The sequence below is a fragment of the Aulonocara sp. 'chitande type north' Nkhata Bay genome, linkage group LG5 (assembly GCF_057382095.1).
Source record: "Aulonocara sp. 'chitande type north' Nkhata Bay isolate Kocher_YH1m ecotype deep benthic linkage group LG5, A_spYH_male_GT1.1, whole genome shotgun sequence".
Classification (NCBI taxonomy): Eukaryota; Metazoa; Chordata; class Actinopteri; order Cichliformes; family Cichlidae; genus Aulonocara; species Aulonocara sp. 'chitande type north' Nkhata Bay.
Genome location: NC_141348.1, coordinates 41,869,749 through 41,892,024, shown reverse-complemented (window position 1 = coordinate 41,892,024; position 22,276 = coordinate 41,869,749). Strand labels below are relative to the sequence as shown.

The 22,276-nt window shown below is 40.9% G+C and overlaps 1 protein-coding gene across 2 annotated transcripts in view; it reads right to left on the bottom strand.

Annotated features, from left to right (window-relative positions):
* LOC147331380 (angiopoietin-4-like) overlaps window positions 1–7,962 on the bottom strand; it is a 70,346-nt gene extending 62,384 nt beyond the window's left edge. For both annotated transcript variants that reach the window (XM_086293657.1, XM_086293658.1), the window contains exon 1: window positions 7,050–7,962. In XM_086293657.1, coding sequence (XP_086149783.1) covers window positions 7,050–7,424 — 375 coding nt within the window. In that variant the 5' untranslated portion in view covers window positions 7,425–7,962. The remainder of the gene's footprint in view (window positions 1–7,049) is intronic.
* Window positions 7,963–22,276: the final 14,314 nt, after the last annotated feature.

Sequence of the window (22,276 nt, the reverse complement as noted above, 5' to 3'; positions counted from 1 at the left end):
ACAGTAATAAAATATAAAAGTTAACTTTTCATAAGCAACCTGCAGAAGCAACCTGAATTTGCTTTTCGAGACCACGTTAGTAAACTTCAAACCAGAGCTGTTGTGTCAGAGTCTGCTCTGTCTGGGTCAGTTTGCTCATTCAAACTGATTATAATTAGTGCTGTTGATAGCTTAAGTTGAAGGTCCTACATTAATCTTTCTTCAGGATTGATCCATAATTTCTGCCAGGACGGAAACAGAAAACAGAGCCAGGTCCAGAGCGAAGGTGCCAGAGCTCTGTGCAGCATTTCCAACACAATCACTAGTGAGTGCCCTGAGTTTACTAGTCCCTACGGACCCCAAAGCGCTTTACACATCCAGTCATCCACACATTCACACACATTCACACACTGGTGATGGCAGCTACATTGTAGCCACAGCCACCCTGGGGCGCACTGACAGAGGCGAGGCTGCCGGACACTGGCGCCACCGGGCCCTCTGACCACCACCAGTAGGCAACGGGTGAAGTGTCTTGCCCAAGGACACAACGACCGAGACTGTCCAAGCCGGGGCTCGAACCGGCAACCTTCCAATTACAAGCCGAACTCCCAACTCTTGAGCCACGATTGTCCCAGTCTAGTCCGAGACTACAGAGTTGGAGTCAGTCTGGCTACAGGATGAGACATCTAAAAGATATAGAGGACCAAAACAGCAAGACTATTTATCTCTATTCTTCATTTATACCATTAAAGCTAGCCAGTGGAAATGCTAATGATAATGGTCACAACTACGTTTACCAGTTAGTTGCCGTTTGGTCGAGAAATTGTAATTAAATCAGTTTCTGTTTGTGGTGTGGCTGTTATAACAGAACAGTAGACTACCTAACAGATTCAATGACCCACTGCTGTGGCATGGTGAAGTCAGGTTTGTTGGCTCACAGCTGTTCACTGATGCCATTTCATCTTCTTGCAACACTGCATGAGCAGCTGCCTCTTCTGCAGTCTGGATCTAACCAACGTTACAGACCACAGCTTTAAGGTTTTGATTTGTGACTTCCTGAGCCCCGAGAGAGGAGTTTTGAATACACAAATACTGCGAAGGAGTTGAACAAATAGAGTGAGTCCACTGTGCGTCAGTTAAGAGGGTTGGGGGAATTAGATACTTCTCTGTGCTTCGACCGAGCTCTGTGATTTAGAAGCAACACAGCTGTGGTTCAGTAGAAACCTCGGCTGTATGCAACTTAACACTGATGTTATTACAGGAAGGTGACAAATTAAAAGAAAAATATCAGCATTTGGATGGATGCACTTCACAGCAGCAATGGCCATCATTTATATTCAGCTGTTAGTCCAAAGCAGAGTGACCATCACTGGACTCAGTGAGCAGCCATCACCACCATCATTCAAAAATAAAATTATATAGTTTGGAAGTCAGCAATAAGGTCCATGTGGCCCAGAACATCAACGCCGAGGAGGACGGACGCTGCTCCTGTGCAGGGCTAAGACACTTTAGGTTGTGTTTTAGCTAATGTGCCTCCTTTTCTACTCATGACAGTGTTTTGTTTTTGTTTTTTTGCCTGTACTTTCTGTAGATAAAAACTTAAACGTTATTGCTGTGCACTTAATTATCTGTTCTCTTGAAACCTGATTTAGTGTTTTCTTCTGCAGGAGACTTTAAATACTTTTGAATGGGTATTGGTTTCTAATTAACACCAACTTCAAAGTCTTGGTTTCAATGCACAACATAAAAATCTGTTTGTTCAAAGGATTAATTTATGATTAGGAAATTTACTTTAACTCTGAACCTTTGACTCGTTGATGCTTTGATGGTTTATCTTTCTGAAGGGAGGACAAGAAACGGAGACAAAGTCAGCAAAGAAGAAAGAAAGTGGAGACATTATCTTTTAACTGAACTGAATTAAAGCTCAGATGAGGTGAAGGTGACAGCTTGCACCGATGTTCTTAAGTGAGACACCGATTAGATCCCAACAGCTGACCCTAACTCCACCCCTAAGGTTAAAGGTCACTGTTGATCTCCTGTCGGGGTGCTGCAGACCTCAGCTGTGGACTTGACCCGAGTCTCCTCCGGGCTTTAACATTGTGGGTGGCAAACACACACATGCTCACACACAAGCCTCGTTGAAGACGTTGGAAAACTCTCAGAGGGTTAATCCAACGAAACACTGAATTTACAGTCAGATTAACAGCCTTCCAGAAAGCAATTCCATCCCTCCAACAGCTACCACAAAAACAAAAAAGAAACACTCAACTATGGTGGGCAGCAGAAACGATAAAACTCTTAGTCGCTCCATTTACACCGGAATGTATCTAAAGCCACAATTTAATGTATCCACTGTAATCGCAGCAGATCTGCTTTAAACTGTTACAATGAGGAAATCTGATTCAAAGACCCCTTGGTATTCCAGCAGGTTGCAAAGGTGCAAATTTTGATCACGTGACCACCATTAAAGACACGTAAAGAGTGCACAACACAGGTGACACCCCCCCCCCCCCCCACCAAAAATACCCCAAACAATTTATGAAAAAACTGGCAGAGAAATGATCTTTCCACATCCCTGCTTCTAAAAAGAGGCATTTTCTTCAGCACAGGCACTTTTACTCATTTTCTTCCAATTATTTCTTTTTGTTCAGCTGGCTTTGAAAAATGGATTTAACCGTTTTTAAAAGAATAACACTAATATTAATAATAAAGCGCCAATAAAAAAAGCCCAACCATGCAACTGTAAAATACACTGGCACTAGTACATTTTACATTTGTTCACTAAAAACAGGTGCAGCAAACGTTCTGAAAACATTAAACAGTTTGTAATACCACTGCTAAAGTGTACGCAGCGATCAGCTGGCAGCTACAAAGCAGCGTCTCCCGTTAAGTCTTAATAGCACATGCACGGGACTTTAGTCTGTTTCAGAGGCTCGGCTAGTTTTGGCAGTCAGGGCTCTGATATTGGGAAATGATCTACTGAGGAAAGATCAGTGGAGTCACTGACATGATTTAAGCAGATTTAGTGGAGATAAAGTCATTGAGAGTTCAGCCATGTGCTCTGTTTGAACGGGAAAAACCTGCTAACATGTGCGTGGGCTTGATAAACCTTTTCCAGTAATATTTAGGGGTTTTCCTCTGAAATGAGTTTCTTTGCATCCCTAAAAATGTTTGAAGCATAAATTAAAATAGATAAAATTACTCTGAAATGATTAGAAATAACATGATAAAGCACCGGCTTCTGTCAAATAAGGAAATAACCAATGCTGTCAGTGTACACGGAGCAACCATTGTCAAAGCCACGAGTACTTACTCCACCAAAGTTAAATTCTTAGCCAAGGTGATGGTAAGGCATCTGATCATTGCTACGTATCAAAGACTGAAATCTGACAGTCTAGTTATAAATCAACAACTGACGTCAGTAATTTGGTGCTAAATAACATTTTTGCTTAACTTTCTCACATCAATAAATAGTAATAAAGGTGAAATTATGACATATGTTAAAGTGCAGAATATTAAGGATTACTCTGGAAGTACAGCAGGATGGTGGTTCTGGTAAAAGACTGGAACTCAAAGATCTGCTACTGGGAACCAGACAGTCTACCTTTGTTTGAGTTTTCCAAACAAAAATCCTCTTTTCACTAAACTACTTACCTCAATTTCACCTCCATTTCTCTGCGGCTCTTTCCTCGAGACCATTTGCACCACCTCACTTTGCTTTTGCGTCTGACACATCAGCATGCTAACTAACAGCCAGCTGAAACAACTTTTTTTAAGCAGGCCAAAGTTTAAGGCTCTTTAGTCACTTCCTAAATTTATTAGGATACCAGCCTGTTTGAAAATTATGTGAATTGTGATACATTAAGGAAGTCGCAGATTTTTCTTCTCTCCACAGAATTAGCAGCACATTTCAACTTTGCGGTGGCCGTGACGGATGCAGCCAACGTCTTCAGAAAGTTAAATAAATCTGCCAAGACAGCAGCGTTATTCATGCAGCTGCTGTCATTCTACGAAAGCTTTAAATGATTCTAATGATGATGAATGGGAACTCCCTGCACGCAGATCCCTTTAGAAATGTTTTCTTTAGCTAATCTTATTTAATGGATCAACATCTCCTGCTGCAGCCAAATCACTTCAATCTGCACATCAGCAGGCGACTGACTGGAGGTTTAACTGTGGGGAGGCGATGGAGGAGAGAGGTAAACCCAGGAAGATGCTGTGTGGTCTGTCTTTAAAGGGATCCAGTTCATATTTGGGTAGAAGATTGATGAAAAAATTTACAGCTCAGATTTAAATACAAACTGTGTAAGTACATGAAATTGATTTGATTGGTATATTTGAATAAGGGAACCAAAGGAAACTTCTTCAGTCATCCATTCTCCGTATCAGTTCATCAGTGTTGTGCAACCAAGAGTTTGCAGTTCATTTCCAGTTTGAGAGCTTTGTGTTGTTTCACTTTTACTTTTGATTTCTTTATTACATTTTATCTGAAAGAGATGATGCATTTAACATAGTTTCAGTATAGAGCATAAAACCTACACAAACGGGGACGCAACCGATTCTAAAATGCTTAAATGCAGTCGCCCCAAAAACCCAACACCATGCAGCTCGACCTGGGTGTGTCGGATAAAAGCTGATTGGTTGAAAAGAGGGGCAGAACAGGAAAGAGAGGAACAGCAGAGTTTACAAATTGGGGGAAGTATGGGGAAAAAACAAAGCTAAAAATAAGTGTCAGCAGTAAACACGTTTCACGGTTTTTAAACACTCAGTTTCACTTCAGTGTGAAGTTCACTGTACTCTGCAGCAGGCTGAAGGAACAACAACACCACGATAAAAAAGCACACTGCAGCGAGTACACGGCTACAACACGCAACCTGCAAAGTAATCGTATGACGACCGCAGAACCCGTTCAAGATACTAGAAACAAGACTTTTCTCACTATGACATCACAGCTTCAACGCCAAAAAGCACCTTGTGAGTATCGCAGGGCGTCAAATCTGCGAGTAATAATAATAATAATAATAATGGATTGGATTTATATAGCGCTTTTCAAGGCACCCAAAGCGCTTTACAATACCACTATTCATTCACTCTCACATTCACACACTGGTGGAGGCAGCTGCAGTTGTAGCCACAGCTGCCCTGGGGCAGACTGACAGAAGCGAGGCTGCCATATCGCGCCATCGGCCCCTCTGGCCAACACCAGTAGGCAAGTAGGGTAAAGTGTCTTGCCCAGGGACACAACGACCAGGACAGAGAGCCCAGGGATCGAACCGGCGACCTTCCGGTTACAGATGCGATTCCCAACCCCCTGAGCCACGGTCGCCCAAGTGAGAACAGACTGACCTTCCACTGAGCACAGTTGGTCTTAATCCTCTTTTCCACCAAAGTGGTGCTGTGACGGCAACTGTAGAAAACCAATCCACACGTTAAGGTCTGAGAATCAGCAGCATGCAGAGGTGGATTTCTTGTGGTCCGCCCTCCTGTGGCTACCAGTGTTGATGCTTCCAACAGTTTTGGCACAAACACTGATCTGAATGTTGTTGGCTGCAGATTAGGAACCAACACCAAAGTAAGAAGCATATTAAATTAAAGAGTGAGAAGACAGAGACTCTTCTTGTTGTAACTAAAAGTCTTTTTGTAAACGATTGGTTGGGTAATTCTCTTTGTATCATCAGTTCTCTGATCTCTCCTTCATCCCAGGTTAAGATGTCAGTCGAGTTTTCGATACCACCTTAAATTTTGAAACACATATCAATAATCACAGCCTGGATATTTCTGCTTATGTAATATCAGTCGGTTGTGTCCGTCCCTCACAGCTAGCAGTACTGCTATTCTTGTACATGTGCTGGTTACATCTTAGATTGATTATTGTAATTCTGTCCTCTCTGCTTTACTGCACAAAAGTCTCCATAGACTTCAAATTGTTCGAAACTGTTTATGCCATTTCTTGAACATATAACTGCTGTGCTCCAGCAGTTTGATTGGAAGCCTGCAAAATATTGCTTCATTTTAAGATTCTGCTTCTGATTTTGAAGCCTCTTCATTACCTCTGATGTGCACATCAGTATTCCCTCCTGTAGATCCTCCTATGTTACCCTCACTTTACCACGGGATTTAAAGATTTCACTTTTTTCTCTCTCTTGATTTGTATTGTTGACTTTGTAATTTTATGATGTATTGATGTAAAGTTACTTTTTGCGTCCTATGATTCAGAATGATGATTCAGTCAGCAGCCCGTACTTTGAAAAAGACCAAAGCTATGATCTGTGATGAAAGAAAAACTGGGAAAGTGGTAACATGATAAGAAATGTAATGGATGAATGCTTAATTTCATCATACAGCAAGGATTTCTGCATCAATCCTGCAGCACAAACGTGAGGTAATGGAGGAACAATGGCATTACAAGTGCTCAATTACAGCGCTGACTGCGCAACCAAAGCTCAGCTGAAAGTAGATTAGATTAGACAGAATTGTAGTTTGTAAGGACAACAGAAGGGAACACGCTCATTGTTTTTCTCCTGATTGGAAGCAGACACCACATGTCCCAGAGTGATTACCTGGAACTTTGATCTCTGGCCCACAGATCACCACACACCAAAACCTAAACGGTTTCTGCTGAAAATCACACAGCTGCTGGAGCTCGAGCGGTGTGTGTCGGAGGAATCCCGAGTTGCTCTGACATTACCACTCACTGGATGGTTTTCATGCTTTTCTTCCTATCAAAGAGTTCAGTGCTCCATGATAACACACCCATCATCATATGTGGTAACACAAATACACACACACATTCTCTTGATACTTGCAGTCTCTAATCACCGTGTTATTTTGATTCCACTGTTATGAATGTACCCATTGGTATTATGTTGTGGTATTTGTGGGAAAACACAAGAAAAGAAAGTTCCTGTATAGTTTTACAGATGTTTTCTGGTGAATACTTTCATTTCTCCCGAGTTAATCAGGATCGTAAACACAGTTTTCTTTTCCCTTTCTCAACATCTGTTATAAATCTGTAACTTTATGTTGACGTGACCTTTAATGGAAAGATAAGAAGCCAGTTTGTGTCTTACCTTCTGCAGCCACTGTGTGTTGTTCTCCATCGTGCTCTCCAGGTGTTGCAGTTTCTGAGCCGACCATTCGCTGTCAGCAGGCGGCGAGTCTCTCTGAACGACACCCGGCCCGCCCTGAAAGCCACCATAGTGTTGCGTCTGTGATGGCGACCCTCCACCGGGGCATCCGTCCAGCTCTGGCAGGATGAAGGTGTAGCTGCACTGGCCGTGCTGGATGCGGTGCAACTTCCTCCTTTTCTCGCCGGCGCCGCCACCACTTCCTCCTCTCCTTCTTCCAGATACTCCTCGTTCTGCGCTGCCTGCATCAATGACAGCTGACAAAGTCCAAAGGAGCAGAAGGACCAGCAACCCCCGGCTGAGACTTAAGCCTTTCATGACACTCTCTTTAATTATATGAAATTGTTTATTTCTCAGTGCAGAAGAGGGTCAAAGGAAGCTCATTCACACTCTGACCCCGATTAAGTTTAGGAAAACGTCTGTGTGCAGGATATGAACAAGAGTGTCAGCACAGTCTGTCGTTAGTTTGATCTCCTCTGTTTCAATCACAGTTTTTGGAAAAGAAAGCCGAAAGCATCTCTGGCCTCACACTGAATGGTCTCCTTCATTTGTGGTGACGATGTCCAAGGATTCCTCCCTCCTCTGTCTTCGTTGTTTGGTCGTAATCGTGTTTTCTGAGGCCGGGTTCTTCAAGGTAATAAAGACTTTTTAGGGCTCATATATTAGCTCAACTGATCAGCTGTTGCATGTTTTTTCCTTAAGGTATCAGGTGCAGATCCAGATCCACTCTGCAAAAAAAATGGAAGAACCCAAAGCTACAAATTTAAAAGCAGAAGTAATGTGAAGATGATGAGCAGTTGTGTCCAAACAGTCTGTGAAGCTGAAGAGCTAAATATCTTTGTACTCCCACTCTTCTCTGGTGGCTCCAGTTTTAGAAGTGGCTGAAGGGAATTGCCTCTGCCCCCTTCTTATCTGCGCTGGCTGAGAAGAGGAGGAATGAGAGAGAGAAGAGGGGAGAGAGGAGGGGGGAGAGAGAGAAAGGACGGAGGAGGAGAGGGAGGAGTGGACGGACAGGAGACCTGAGGGAGGTCTGTTAGAGTACCCTCTCTCTGTTAGTGGGCTGAGACGAAATGAAAGGAGGAAGGAAGGAAAGAGTGAGAAGTAGCCAGAAAAGAAGAAGAAATGTGAAGATTAAGGGAGTGAAAAAGAGTCAGATAAGGAATACAAATGCTGAGAAAGACAAAGTTTGAAAAGAAACTTAACTGCTGACAGACAGAGAAAAGACACTGAGAAAGAACGTGATAGAAGAAGAAAGAGAGATCTAAAAGAGGCTCCTGTAATCTTCTTTCCTGACTGATCTCTCAGTTCTGAAGAAAATCCTGATGCCTTGTATGGTCATTCAAACGGAGCTGGCAGCCAGAGACATTTCACTTTGTCCACTAAACACAACCATGCTCAGGGGCATCGTGGGACATCAGGAGGCCAAGGAAACCCACGCAGTCTACGTACTTAAAGCTGAAACGCTCTCTCAGTCGCAGGATGTACCTCCTCAACGCCTCTCATCTGTCCACATGGAACCACATACAAAGATTAGTTCCAGACTGATGGCTTTGTCCCCGGATGATGAAACACAAGCTCTACATGTGGCGGGACAATGTGCGCTGTCAGTTACAGAGTTTATTTGCACAGTGACAAACTGTTTTGCAGAACGCAGATAAAATTCTTTGATACGAGCCACGAGACAAACAGATTTCTGCGAGAGAATGAAGCCTCCAAAACAGGTTTAGAATGGCAGCTCAGCGTTAGGCGATCAAAGATTGAATGATTCTGTTTTGAAGACTGTGTTTCTGCAAAGATAAAGAGCTGCTCCCAACATCTTACCACCGACAAGTTATTTATTTTGACATAAAGCAGTCCTATTTTCAGCCCGGCCTGACCCTGAGCCTGGTGCACAGAGCTGCACAACATAGAAGAGTCCTCTAATTGCATCATTTCTGTTTATGTTTTAAGAGGAAAATGTTTTTTATTGTGGGATTGTTTCGGTCTCACTTATTCTCAATCTTTTATTTCATCTGCTTTTCTGTCTGCTCATGTATGGTACAGGTTTTTGTTACGTTCTCATTTATTCATGGACAGATTTTGTTTATTTGTGATGAACTCTGACCCAAACAAAGCTGTAAAAAATGCTAATGGTTGATGAATACCCCTGAAAAGCATGATGTTTCATATAATCCTTATATTATCCTCAATATGTGGTGTGATCGCAGTCAGTGAAAAATAATAGAGATACATACTGTCCTGCCCCTAAATTGCTCTTGCTTTCAGTTTAATATTAAATAATAAACTAAGTTATTAGAGAGGAAGTACTGTGGCGGTTTATTCAGAGCATGCAAATCTGAGAATTAGCACATCTGCACAACCCTGATTGTTTTTTTCTTTCGTGTCACTTGTATTGATCAGAGTTTGGTGCTACACTTGCTAACTGATTTTCTGTCTCACTATCTGCTCCAAACAGTACGTCTTATCACATACTGATTAGATCTTTTAATCAATGTAAACACTGTGGACACTGATCTTTACTTAACCCTCATCCTATGTGAGAGTGAATGAATAGTGGCATTGTAAAGCGCTTTGGGTGCCTTGAAAAGCGCTATATAAATCCAATCCATTATTATTATTATTATTGACATATTTTACATACATACTGGACCACAGACTGGGTTTACTCAGGACCCCAAGAATAATTGACTGTGAGACACAATCATAATAGAAAAATAAAAATGATAGCACATCTCATTTTTTCTCTAAGTTATGTAATGCCATCTTTCATTATTATTATTATTATTACAAAGTTACTATTCATTTGCATATGTCATAAAATTATAATCTAAACTTTTCTATAATACAATTTGCAGCTTCTATCCCATCTACAGTCCATTTTATTACTTAAACTTTGACTCTTAGTTTGCAGAAATTTCAAGTAAACATTATTTGTTGGAGTTATTTGATGAAACCTGTTCACGGGTCATTTTAACCACAGTATAAAATAACTGAAACAAACACACAACCAGACAGCCCAGAGATCTAATCTCTCCCGCATGTCCTGGGTCTGCCCTGGGGCCTCCCCACCTCCTTACCTCCTCCCGCTGCCCCTGTCCAAAACGTTTCACCCTGAAGGCTTTCTCGTCCCCTTGGCTGGCTTCTTTGGCTTCGTCCCTCCCAAATGACCAAACTCCTCACCTTATCTCTTTCTTTTCTTTTTTTTTTTTGCCTGTCCCATTTGGTTCTTTAGCCGTCAGAATTGTTGTCTGAAGACCAACAAGGATACCCAATGGATTTACTTTGCCAAATGGATCATCACGGCCATGCCGTATTAGTCCATTTGATCGACCTTTGTTGTTATTATTTATTTTATTTTATTTTCAGTTGTTACAGACGGGACAGACATGACTGAGGGATAGGAAAGGGAGAAAGAAAGATGAAGGAAAAGAAAAACAGAAGGGGAGAGGGACAGTGAGAGAGGGCACTATTTTTTCAATCACTACCTGGAGATCATAAAATCTTTGTGATCAGCTCTGTCTTCACCAGCACACCGGTACAGTGTTCATGTTACTGTAGATGCTACACCAATCCATCTGTCAATCTCTCACTCCACTCTCCCTTCACTTGGGTGCAAGACCTTAAACAGGCACTTAAGCAAGTACTTAAACTCAGAAACTTGGGGAAACGACTCATCCCTGAACAGAAGTGGGCACTCCATCCTTTTCCAGCTGAGGACCATTTCTCATCCCAGCCATTTGATACTCAGTTGCAAACCACCCCACTGCAAGTTGGAGGTCGTCTTTTGATGAAGCCAACACAACCATCATTTGCAAAAAAAGCAGAGATAAGACCCTGAGACCACTGAACCCTCCAAACCTTGGCTGAGCCTAGAAACTCTGCCCATAAATATTGTGACTAGAGTCGGTGACAGAGGGCAGCCCCGTCTGCCCAGACTGACTTATTACCGGCGGTGCAAACTAAGCTCTCACTGTGGCCGTACACGGAACAGAACTGACTGAAAACAACTGAGATAATCAGACACAACAGTCAATTATAGCATCCAGTTTACCTCATGCAATACTCGGTGACATGGTGGCATGTTACATGCAGAGCAGCCAGGCTTCATGTTTATGATTCAGATGCAAAGGTAAAATCTCTCCAGCTCTCCTTTTTGTGTGTGGCATGACCAGGGCATGCCCCAGCTCCCTCAGGTACAGTAAATCCAGTCATATGCCCAACGTTCTAATAACCTCCAGTTTGAGAAGTTCCATATTCAGATGGTGAAGGCAGCAATGGCAGCTTTTCTTCTTTAAAATGACAGTGTCCCAATTCACCCTGACTGTGTCGTTATGTCTTTATGTTTAGGAGCCATTGTAAATATAAGATCTCCAGTATGGTTTTGTTTCCTCCTTTGCTTCAAATCACGGTGGAAGAGCCTTAGAACCAGAGAAATCAGTCTGTACATGGTCTTTTATTTTGAAAATTCACCAGCGTGTTTGAGCTACTACTCTGCTAAACTTCCTCCCCTGATCTCTTCAGCTTCAAGGGCAGGGATAGCTCAGTAGGTAGAGTGGTTGCCCCATGATCGGAAGGTCGGGGGTTCGATTCCCCTTAACAGCTACCCTGAGGTACCCCTGAGCAAGGTACCGTCCCTACACACTGCTCCCTGGGCACCCAATGGCTGCCCACTGCTTCACTGAGTGAATGGGTTAAATGCAGAGAGCAATTTCCCCACGGGGCTCAATAAAGTACACACACACACACTTCACGCTGAACAATAGGCTTGGGCATTTTTACTGATTCAGAAAGCCAAGCTGCTTTTCTGAGCCTTCCAAAATCAGCAGCTTATTCTGTGAGCAGGGGAAAACTTCCAAGGGGAAGTGTCTACAAAGCTTACCCTGTAGGAATTAGAAAAAAGTTGAGAAGAACTAAAACTAAACAGGAAACTTGAGAACCAAAGATTACAAAATAAAACAGGAAATGAAAGGACAGCAGCCAATACAAAACTTTCGGATAAAACAAAGGTTACTTTATGCATCTTTTGTTCTGGAAAAACTGTTTCTCATTATTTTAACAACGTTAAAGAAGTAGACATGGATGTCATGACGCAACTACAAAGCCTCCCTCGGTGAATAAGTAAACTAAATTTGATGAGTCAGCTTGGAAGGTTGTTCCTCACTGTCAGTGGAAAATTTGTCAAGTTACTGAAATCAGATCATATCTCATACAGGCAACTTTTGTGGAGCCAGTAAATCTTGGGGAGAAGATTGGAACAACATGCTATAAGATACTCCTGTCCTGTCCAACTCTGGGTCGTGCTGGTACTCGTCTGGACTTTTTTCAGGCTGATATCAGAGGCAGCAGAGGGCACATGAGTCATGAACCAGCCCTTTCACCTTCTCTCTGTGGGGACGGATGGAAGAATGAGATCTTTCCAGTCTCCTTTTTGTCCCTTTTATAAACTTCATGTTTATCTTTATTTGTTGGTCTGGCTTCTTTCTTCTCTGACCTTTCGTGTTATTGGATGCATGAAGTTTGGTAGTTTAGTCATGTTGTCGCAGCTTTCATGACTGAGTGTTTCCGACTCTCTGATGATGTTTGTCAGAGACCGATTGGGCCAAAAATGAAGACTTTGTGTATCTAATCTATATTGGGACAAAACCATAATGCTGTTTCCATTACATGTTTGAGAAGAAACAGCGATAATCTTTATTTTTGTCTAATGTAGTTTGACTTCTTCACCATGAACTCAGTCGCATCACACGTTTAATGCTTTGTTTTGATTTTACTTGATGTACTTTTAAATATCTCACATCATTTAGTTATGTTATTTCCCATCCATTTATCGAGCCAGAAAAGATTACTAGAGATAAAGCGACAGAGGGGCAAATGAAAACTGGACAAAATAAGGAGAGCCGTGGAGACAAAAAGATTCATTGAAACACAGATTCAGGCAAACAGAGACAGAAAAGAAGGAGAGCGGAGGATTTCCTGTCTCGAGGTTTCAGACGATGAGTCTGTGAGAGAATAGGCATCCTGCCGCTTGTGAAGTTTTACTACAATCTGGAGGATCATTCACTGCCCAACAGAGAAGAGAACAGACAAATATGACGTGCATTTCACATTTGCACTGAATGATTAAATATTCTGTGTATTTCTGCATGTTTAACAGCCAAAGAATTCAAAGATGAGGCACAAAGTTAACTTCCAATTAATACAGTTAGACTCCAAGTCTCTGACATCAGGAGCTCCGTCTGGTTATAACCTGATTCACTTGTGCCTTGAACTGTTGTTGTGTTTTGGTGCTATATAAATACAATTGAATTGAATTGAACTTGTTGATGATTGTTTTTGTAGTTGACCACTGGTCACTAGAGTGGTCATTCAATGTGACTCAGTGATACTCGTACATGTTTGAGATATAATTCTTTGCTTTTTTACACGCCGTGCATTGCTATACTTTACTTTAATTTGCTTTGCTCTTTGGACTACTTTTGGAGGTTGATCTGATATATCAACGATCAACGGACCCTGACCCTAACCCTAACCGTAACCCTTTAATAAACAGTAATCAGAATTGATATTGTCCTTGCAACATTGGAATTTCATAAATGCACGAATGGCTTGGCGCGCAAAGGAATAACGTCACAACAATGTGATTGGTCACTTGCAATGTTGAACCTGGAACAACATTTTCATGATGGTCTGGGAACAACACCAACACGAGGATATCAGATCATCCACTTTTGGATTATTCAACAAATACACAACAACACCAACAAGCATTTGAACCCCAGATGCATTCATCTGTATGTGTGTGTGATTTAAATGTTTATTCAAAAATAAAATGCTGCGACTGCTCAGTCAGAGTAGAAAATAAAGTGAATTTGAGCCTCTCTGTCACCTGTTTATAGACAAGCTTCAATTGGAGTTGGCACACGCTCCACCTCACTGCTAGCTTTCTATTAGCATCATAGATTGTAGAGTTGTTTGCATTCGTAGGTGTCTCTCGAGCTTTAATGTCATATTTACAGGTGTACATTGTTCTTTCAGGATTGAGTACAGTTTGTTCTTTGCATCACGTTGTTTTCACTTCTCAAAAGTCATAGATCTCTCTGCACATCACACGATTTAAGCTCAAATGATTATTACTGAAGGCATGTTTAAAGATCCTCCTTTTCTATCCAACTGTCAAAGGAATAATTGTTTATTCATTGATTAGTACCGTAATATAACAGCTAAATTTATTACAGTAATGTGTTATAGTACTGTATCCTTGGTTAAAGTTAACTATCCAGATACATTTTAAGATATTTTATTTAAAAAAAAACAAGTAGAAAATTTTTAACTTGCACTGAATTCATGTGAAATTAAACACCTTCATCTTCTATGTGTTTCTACAGAATTCATCGTTTTAGCTGACAATAAGGGATAAAATCCATAAAAATCCAACATGATGTTTCACACTGTAGGTGAACTTTGTAAAGTATCAAGTATAAATATAAAAAAAATAGACAAGCATTATAGACAGGATATATAAATGTTTAAAGTCTACATCAGGTTCATAAGTGTACATTTCAAAATGTAAAACATATATCTGATTATTTTTGACACAAACATTAGCACACAAAATCCAGCCCTTTGTTGTGTCCTGTCTATTTATTCAGTGCCAATCTTTGCTGTTTCTACTGTGTGAGAAAAAAACACACTTGTAATCACTGCAGATGAACAAACACATGGCTTTTCTCACATTGCTTGGAAAGGTTGAATCTAAACAGAACTCAATTAAAGCTGTCGCTACCAGCTGTGACAACACTGCATTTAAGTTTACTGTAGCAGCTCCACCTGCTGCTGTCTAATAACCAGGTGATGGACATTCAGACGTTTCTGCCAGCACCACATTTAACGGGGTTTGGTCCTTTGTGCTACATGGCACGATGAACTGGAGGGAGGCCAAGGTCTCAAAGGCACAAAACAACAAGTCCAGATGATGTTGGTTGTTATGGCAAACATGGCACACAGTGTAATGGTACCAGAGACAGCACACAGCCAAAGATTTTATGTTCGAGCCAGGAAAGCTGAACACAAACCTAAACAACAGCAGGGCACTTTTACCACATCCAGCACTCAATGCCAAATAACAACAGACCGCACCAGAGGATGGAGACGTGTTCGCTTACACCAAAAACACGAAGAAAAGTTTAAATGGAAGAAAAAGCTGCACTTCAGAGTGTTTGTTTGAATCAAAGACTAAGTCCTTACTTAGATGAAGTGAAATTGTTTGAAGAGAATGCATTATATCTTTGCTTATTTTCTGTTATATAGCCATACAGTTGGAGGATGATCATATTAAACATGTAACAAGTAATCCATGTAATCCTCAGGCTTTTCTTCTCTTGTAGAACCAGTTCACCCCCGAAAAGGTGCTAGAAAGAGGGAGGTAAAGTGACAACATTAAAAGTAAGCAAATAAATATCAAATGTCCATGCCATCGGAGATGTGAGCGGAGGAGGTGAGGAAAGGATGTGATGTGAAAGGAGATGAGGTAAAGGGGACAAAACACAAAACATGACACATGATTCCTTGCATCTTCATTTTAAAGTGATGCCAATTAAAAAGCTGCACCACAAAAGGTTTTTGTTATAGCCCAACACTTGATGTCAAATGTAACAAATGTAGCAAATCTAACAAATGTAACATCTGTAACAATCTAACAAAGATCACAATATTCTTATCTTTAAGGTCAGTTTTAATTAAAGCAACTTTTGGATTACAAGGAGGAGTTGTTCAAAGAGTAATGCCCACTGATTTTCTATTAAAGCTTTGTCCCATGACTGTTTTTTATATTCTGAAGGTAAAAGGATACACCTGCATACACAACAAGATGCAGGACACAAATAGTCTTGTAGTAAAACAGGAAATAACCAAAAACATAACTGATACTGAAACACAAGACTAATCCTAAAGTAAGGACAGGGGAACGGTGCATATAAAAAGAGAAACAGTATGTCTGGAGCTCTATCACTGTGCACTGCAGCATGTGTAATACCGTGTGTCCACACAGTGACTGGCGGGCACAGTCAGCAGGGTGTGGAATAATGTCTGAACCTGCTGGTACTATGATGCTGTGATGGACGAGGTGATGATCCTCTGCACACTTTCTAACAGTCAGCACCTGCAAAAACAGTGACAGGCTGCAACCTGAGAAGCTTTGACTCATTAAAGGAAATAACAGAGGGAAGGTTTTACACATGCAAACTGGATGGAAGAATGGATTGATGACAGGATGAATGGATAGTTTGTGTCTACTTTGCTACGATAAATTCATTACAAAAAAATCTTTCGATCCAATTCAGTTTTATTTAGATCGCACTAGTGGCACGGTCTTGGGTTTAGGGCCCACTATTTTGAGTTTTTAAAATTTCACTGCTTTTGTTTCTAGTCTATTATTATTATGTTTTGGTTTCCTTGGCGTTTATGAGTTTTTCCTGATTGCTTTTAGTTTCCTGTTGTATTAGTTTATGTCTCTAATTTAATAATAAATGACTTGAGGTTTATTAGCTCCCTTCCTGTTCCGTTTGTCATCTCCCCGTGTTTTGTTCGTTTGTGTCTCTTTGAAGTCGTGTCTCCATGTTTGTTAGTCTTTGTCTCATCTCTCTGTGTCCTCTCTAATGTCCCATGTATGTAGTCGGTCTGGTCTCTGTGTCTGAGTCAGGTTTGCATCTCTGTGTTTAGACCTTCCTGTCTTATTTTGTCACTCTCTTGTCTTGTGTTTAGTTCTACTTGTCTCATCATCTGTGATGTTCCAGGTTTTATCCTCACTGTGTCTTTTCTGCTTGTTACCTGCTAAGTGTGCATATTGTGTCCATCTCCTGCTGTTTGTTGTTGCATGAGGAAGGATGCGCATCCCTTAGGGTTGTGCGATGTGACCAAAATCTCATATCCCGATATAAGACATTTATTGTCCGATAATGATATAAATCACAAAAATTTAACATTTTCTGTAAATTCTGTGAATCTCGGGCAGCTCGACTTGCGTGAAGAAAAAATATTGCCGTAAACAGTTTATTTTGTGACACCACGAAACAAACGATAGATGTTTTTATATCATCATCCGATACATATTGTTATATCGAACAGCCCTAGCGTCCCTCATGCTATGATTCTGATTCATATAGTTTAGTCTTCCTATTCTGGTGATTTATGAGTTTCAGCAATAAACCTATTTATTATTTTCACTCTTTGCTTCCGGAGCCCCTCTTCTGGGTAACTCGCCACACAGCGTTACCCATAACAGCCAAATCACAGCAGCCGCCTCATGATGTTTTATGGACCCTAGCTCATTTTTATGCCATCCATCCATCTTCTTCCACTTTATCCGAGGCCGGCGCAGGGGCAGCAGCCTAAGCAGAGAAGCCCAGACCTCCCTCTCCCCAGCCACCTCCTCTTGCTTATCTGGGGGAACACCAAGACGTTCCCAGGCCAGCCAAGAGATATAATCTCTCCAGCGTGTCTTGGGTCTGTCCCGGGGCCTCCTCCTTCTGGGACATGCCCAGAACACCTCACCCAGGAGGCGCCCAGGAGGCATCCTTGTCAGATGCCCGAAACTCCCCAACTGGCTCCTTTCGATGTGGAGGAGCAGCGGCTCCACTCTGAGCCCCTCCCAATCGACTGAACTTCTCACCCTATCTCTAAGGAAGAGGCCAGCCACCCTTCGGAGGAAGCTCATTTCCGCCGCTTGTATCTCGTTCTTTTGGTGACTACCCACAGCTCATGACCATAGGCAAGGGTAGGGACGTAGATCAATTGGTAAATTGAGAGCTTCGCTTTTATGCTCAGCTCTCTCCTTCATCACGACGGACCGGTGCAGCATCCACATCACTGCGGCTGCAGCACCAATCCGTCTGTCGATCTGTGTGTGACACTGCAGTAAAATGTATATGCTTTAAGCTGCTGTATTGTTGTGTCTTATATTTGTTTACATGTAAGCATTATGAACTGTTTCTGTCATGGTCCAGGGTCTTTGACCTGTTTCAGTTGTTTCATTTGTTGTTTGCTTCTTTGAAAGTATGAGTTAATCATCTTCTAGTTTCTGAACACGTCATTTTCCAGTGAATCTGAGTTTGTATTTATAGTTGTGGATTTCTGGTCTGTCCTAGTCTCTTCTCTGTGTTTTGTTATTCCTTCAGTCTCCCCGGTCATGTCTCCATGTCTGTTTCTCCTTGGTCTCACTGTCAAGCTTGTGTGTCTTAGTTTGTTTTTTCAAGTGTGTGTTACTTCTTGTTTTACTCGATGGTCTCCTGTGTATTCTGTTGCTTTTGCTTCCCATGTCATTTCTCTGGATTAGTGTCAGCTGTGATCCCACCCTTGGCCTGTTCCCTCGTTATCCTCCTTGTGTATAAATTGTCTGCATTGTCCTCTGTTTTCTGTTATATTCTTCCCATATTTTTTCCTTCTTGTCTTAAAGGTTTGATTCTTCCTAGTTTTTTTTTTGTTATTTTGTTCTTTAGTTTAATAAAACTACATATTCGTTTACTCCCTCTCTTCCAAGTCCTGCGTATAGGTCCTACCTCTGCCAGCCACACAGCCGCCATGACAGTTTGATTTTCTGTCATAGAGCAAAGAGGTGAGAAATAGGAGCCGTCTTTGAATATGTAGCAGAAGAACATTCTCACATATCACTAATTATATTTGCCTATGGGAACTGTTCTTCGTCAGTTAATTCAGTTTATTATTGATTGAATTAAGTTATTGTAAATAAAGGGTAGGAGAAATATATAATCATTAAAATAGGGATTATGCTTTTCATATCCACAAGTCCGCTTGAGTCCCAGTGATTTAAATTTCATCATTAGAAGGTTAGCATGATAGTTAGCATGATGATACACAGTGTATTTAATCCATATCCAGACATATCTGATGTTTGCACCGTTTAATCAAGAAAATCAAACAGATTATGTGAATATTCAGTTTTAGCTGGTTGACACATTTTACTCAATCACACAATAACTGCTCACTAATTAAGTACTTTACATTATAATACACCAACTACAAGGACGTCAAGCTAACTTCAAAGGAACGACGACTTGACTGTGTGAGTCTATAACAGAAAATAGCCAAGAACTAACAACAGATTTACATTTGCCGCTGTGATACGCTTTAACTGCAACTTTTAAAATCCCAAACTGTAACTTGCGCCGTAAGCTGACGTGTACCTCGCTTGAATCAACTACATGTTGCATCAGCACAGCCCACATTGACCGCGGCTTTCCTGTTCAGTGCTCTTGTTTTATCTTATATATTTCCAAAGGACTTTTTTTTTCTTCAACCAATTTTTGAATCAATTGGAGGAGAACTGATTAGCTTGAAGAGAGAAACTCCACTGACAACTAGTGTTTTGGCCTTGAAGTTGCAGAGAAAACTGAGGTCTACATTCAAGGAAGTGCCAAAGTTAAAATCAAGCTTAAAGAGATTGATAAGATGCAATTTCAATATGAAGATCAACAGGAGACCGAAAATCTGTTTCATCTTCAATGAAAAAATGATCCAACCTACAAATTTGGTCCACTTCAGCCCAGAGTTAACCAAACATCAGTATGATTCTCAAAAAACATTGTATTGTTACCAACTGAACACCGCTGACCATGAGCAGGTATCATTTCAATGGTCTGTTTTTTTTAAAGTTATGTGGTACAGAAAATTCAAAATGTAAAATAAAACTGCCCTGGGGTGTTTTCTGTTTAGCTTTAAAGAGATAATAATGTGATATTTTATGAAGCAGTCTCATTGTTAACGTACAGTAGCATGTAAATTATGATATCTCCTACCGTCAGTGTTTCTGACAGGAATGCTTTCAGTGAGGGAGTAAAAGCATATCTTTCCTTTAAAAAGTGGAATTTACTGCAGTTACATCCTCAGAAAAACCTTTTAGAGTCTAAAAACTTGTCATAAACTGAGGAAGATTTCCCACCACTGGGATAATCATGTTTATACAGCATTATCTGCTTCATTCTAACTGTATCATAGAAGTTATTTAATGTGTGATAACAGCAGCTATGAAGATTAACGAGGTCACTTAGCGAATTAATTATTCAGGAAAATGTTTTAAAAAGGAGTTTTAAAGCGACTGGTGGTAATTCACTAATTAAATCTCTATAATTGGAAAGATGTTGGTGGATTATTAATAAAGAATTTAACACATCCTCGTTTTCAGAGTGTCTGGCTCTGTGGCCAGTCAGTGGCTGGGCTTAGACATGTGGGCAGGGTAAATGTATGTTTGACAGTTATAGAGAGGAATTTGTAGGAGGTCAACCTGCAGCCGGTGGTTCCTGACAGGCTTTTAAATCCTTGTGTAAACACACTACAGCTCCCCAAACTGCAGGGTAACATTAACCCTCATCAATCAAACTTCACCACACACTCTCAACACATCGCAGTGCTTCATGCTACAATCTTAGCACATAGACATTTGCTCTTCAATCATAAAGAAACCTAAAGGTTAATGCTGTTGTAAATCATTCTTCTGCACATTTTCTTTCACAATTAGTGTTGAAAAAAGCCTGAAGATGTATAGTAACTGTACTATAGTGGAAAAGCCTGAACTGTTTGATGAACTGGTTTTATTATTTTCTCATGGTTTTTATCCGTTTAATAGTTGTCTTAATTTGCCGATCTTAATTTTGTTGTTACTTTTTGGATGTTGTTAATTCTGTCAGCCTTCAAAATTACAAAATTAACTGTTTTCATTTTCATTTTTCACTGGTTGATTAGCTTCAGGAACCAAATGTATTTGTTTATGGCTCAGTCACAACAGAGTAAAACTAGGATGTCAGTCTCTTTGAGAAAAAATATTTTTCTGCTTTGTGATCAATTAGTTCGGATGAACAAGGTGTGTTAATTGCCGAACATGTTGCAATCAATCTGAATCAGTCTGCAGTAATCAAGGCTTTTTGTCTGTGGCGTGTCTCGTTGTAGTAGGGGACGGGACTCAGCTGTTTATATTCTGGTTGTATTCTGGTTATATTCCTATATAAAAGAAGACAGCTGAGCACATAGTGAGTGGTATTTTCAGTTAAATTGCAGTTCTGCAGCAACTTTGTATTTGCAACTTTGATTTATCAAAGTTAAACACTGTATTATCATAAACGGTTTAGTCGCCATTAGTATGGCGTTATTTTTGTGCCACTATTCTGAGCGCACGTAAAAAAGGTTTGCAGGTGCAAGTGTTGCATTTTGAGGAGAAATTTATTTTGAGTGAAGAAAAGCTGAATTTGAGTGAATTTCCTGTGTGCAAAAAATGTATTTCAGTGTTTGCTATTATCCACACACACAACAGCAGCCCCTCTCGCTCAGTTTTTGCATTTGCTCTCACTCGCAATGTGTTGCTCACGCTCTCAACATTTCTGCCCGTGCGCGCTCAATACTTTCTGTACACCATTATATTTGTGCCACAAAACCAGCCAATTACAGACTTGGATGCAAAAATATCTGATTGGCTGTTTTGGTCTCCAATCAGCTCGAAATGCAATATCGCAGAATCCATTTTGTCCAAAACTCAAACGAGGCAGTGGTGGAGGAACACAGAGTGGCGGAGTTTGAAATATTACTTTTTCTGGGTCACAAAATAAACTTTTAAGATATTTTCATGCGAGAATGGTGCTGTGTAAACTTCTAATACCTGCTCGATTCATCAAGACATCACATATTTCCATAATTGCTCTAACGTTTTCGGAGATGCCTGTTACCCACCAGTTGACCGCATAGCTGGACTGGCCATTGGGCATACCGGGCATTTGCCTGGTGGACTGATGGTGATTTTTCATTTTTATGTTTGTTTGTCTTTGTAATGGTATTAACAATGAAAGGTGGTGGATTAGCCAATTGGTCATGATCAACTCTGGGCTGGACCAATTAAAATACATCTGTATTGAGAGGAAAAGGAACGCGATTCGTCCTGTAGTTCAGCTAGAATGAAAAAAAGACAAAGCTGGAGTTATTCTGTCCTTACGTTGCTCAGCTGCCTCTTCTCCCCTCATTCTCTCCCCTCCCTCTCCTGTTGCTACTTCAATCATGAAACTGATCAATGATCAGCTGATCGTCTCTCTTGTTTGTTTATCTCCCACTTTGCGCCAGAAACAGGAAACCAGCGGACGTCGCGCTAAACAACAGCAGCACGTTCAAGTTTGATC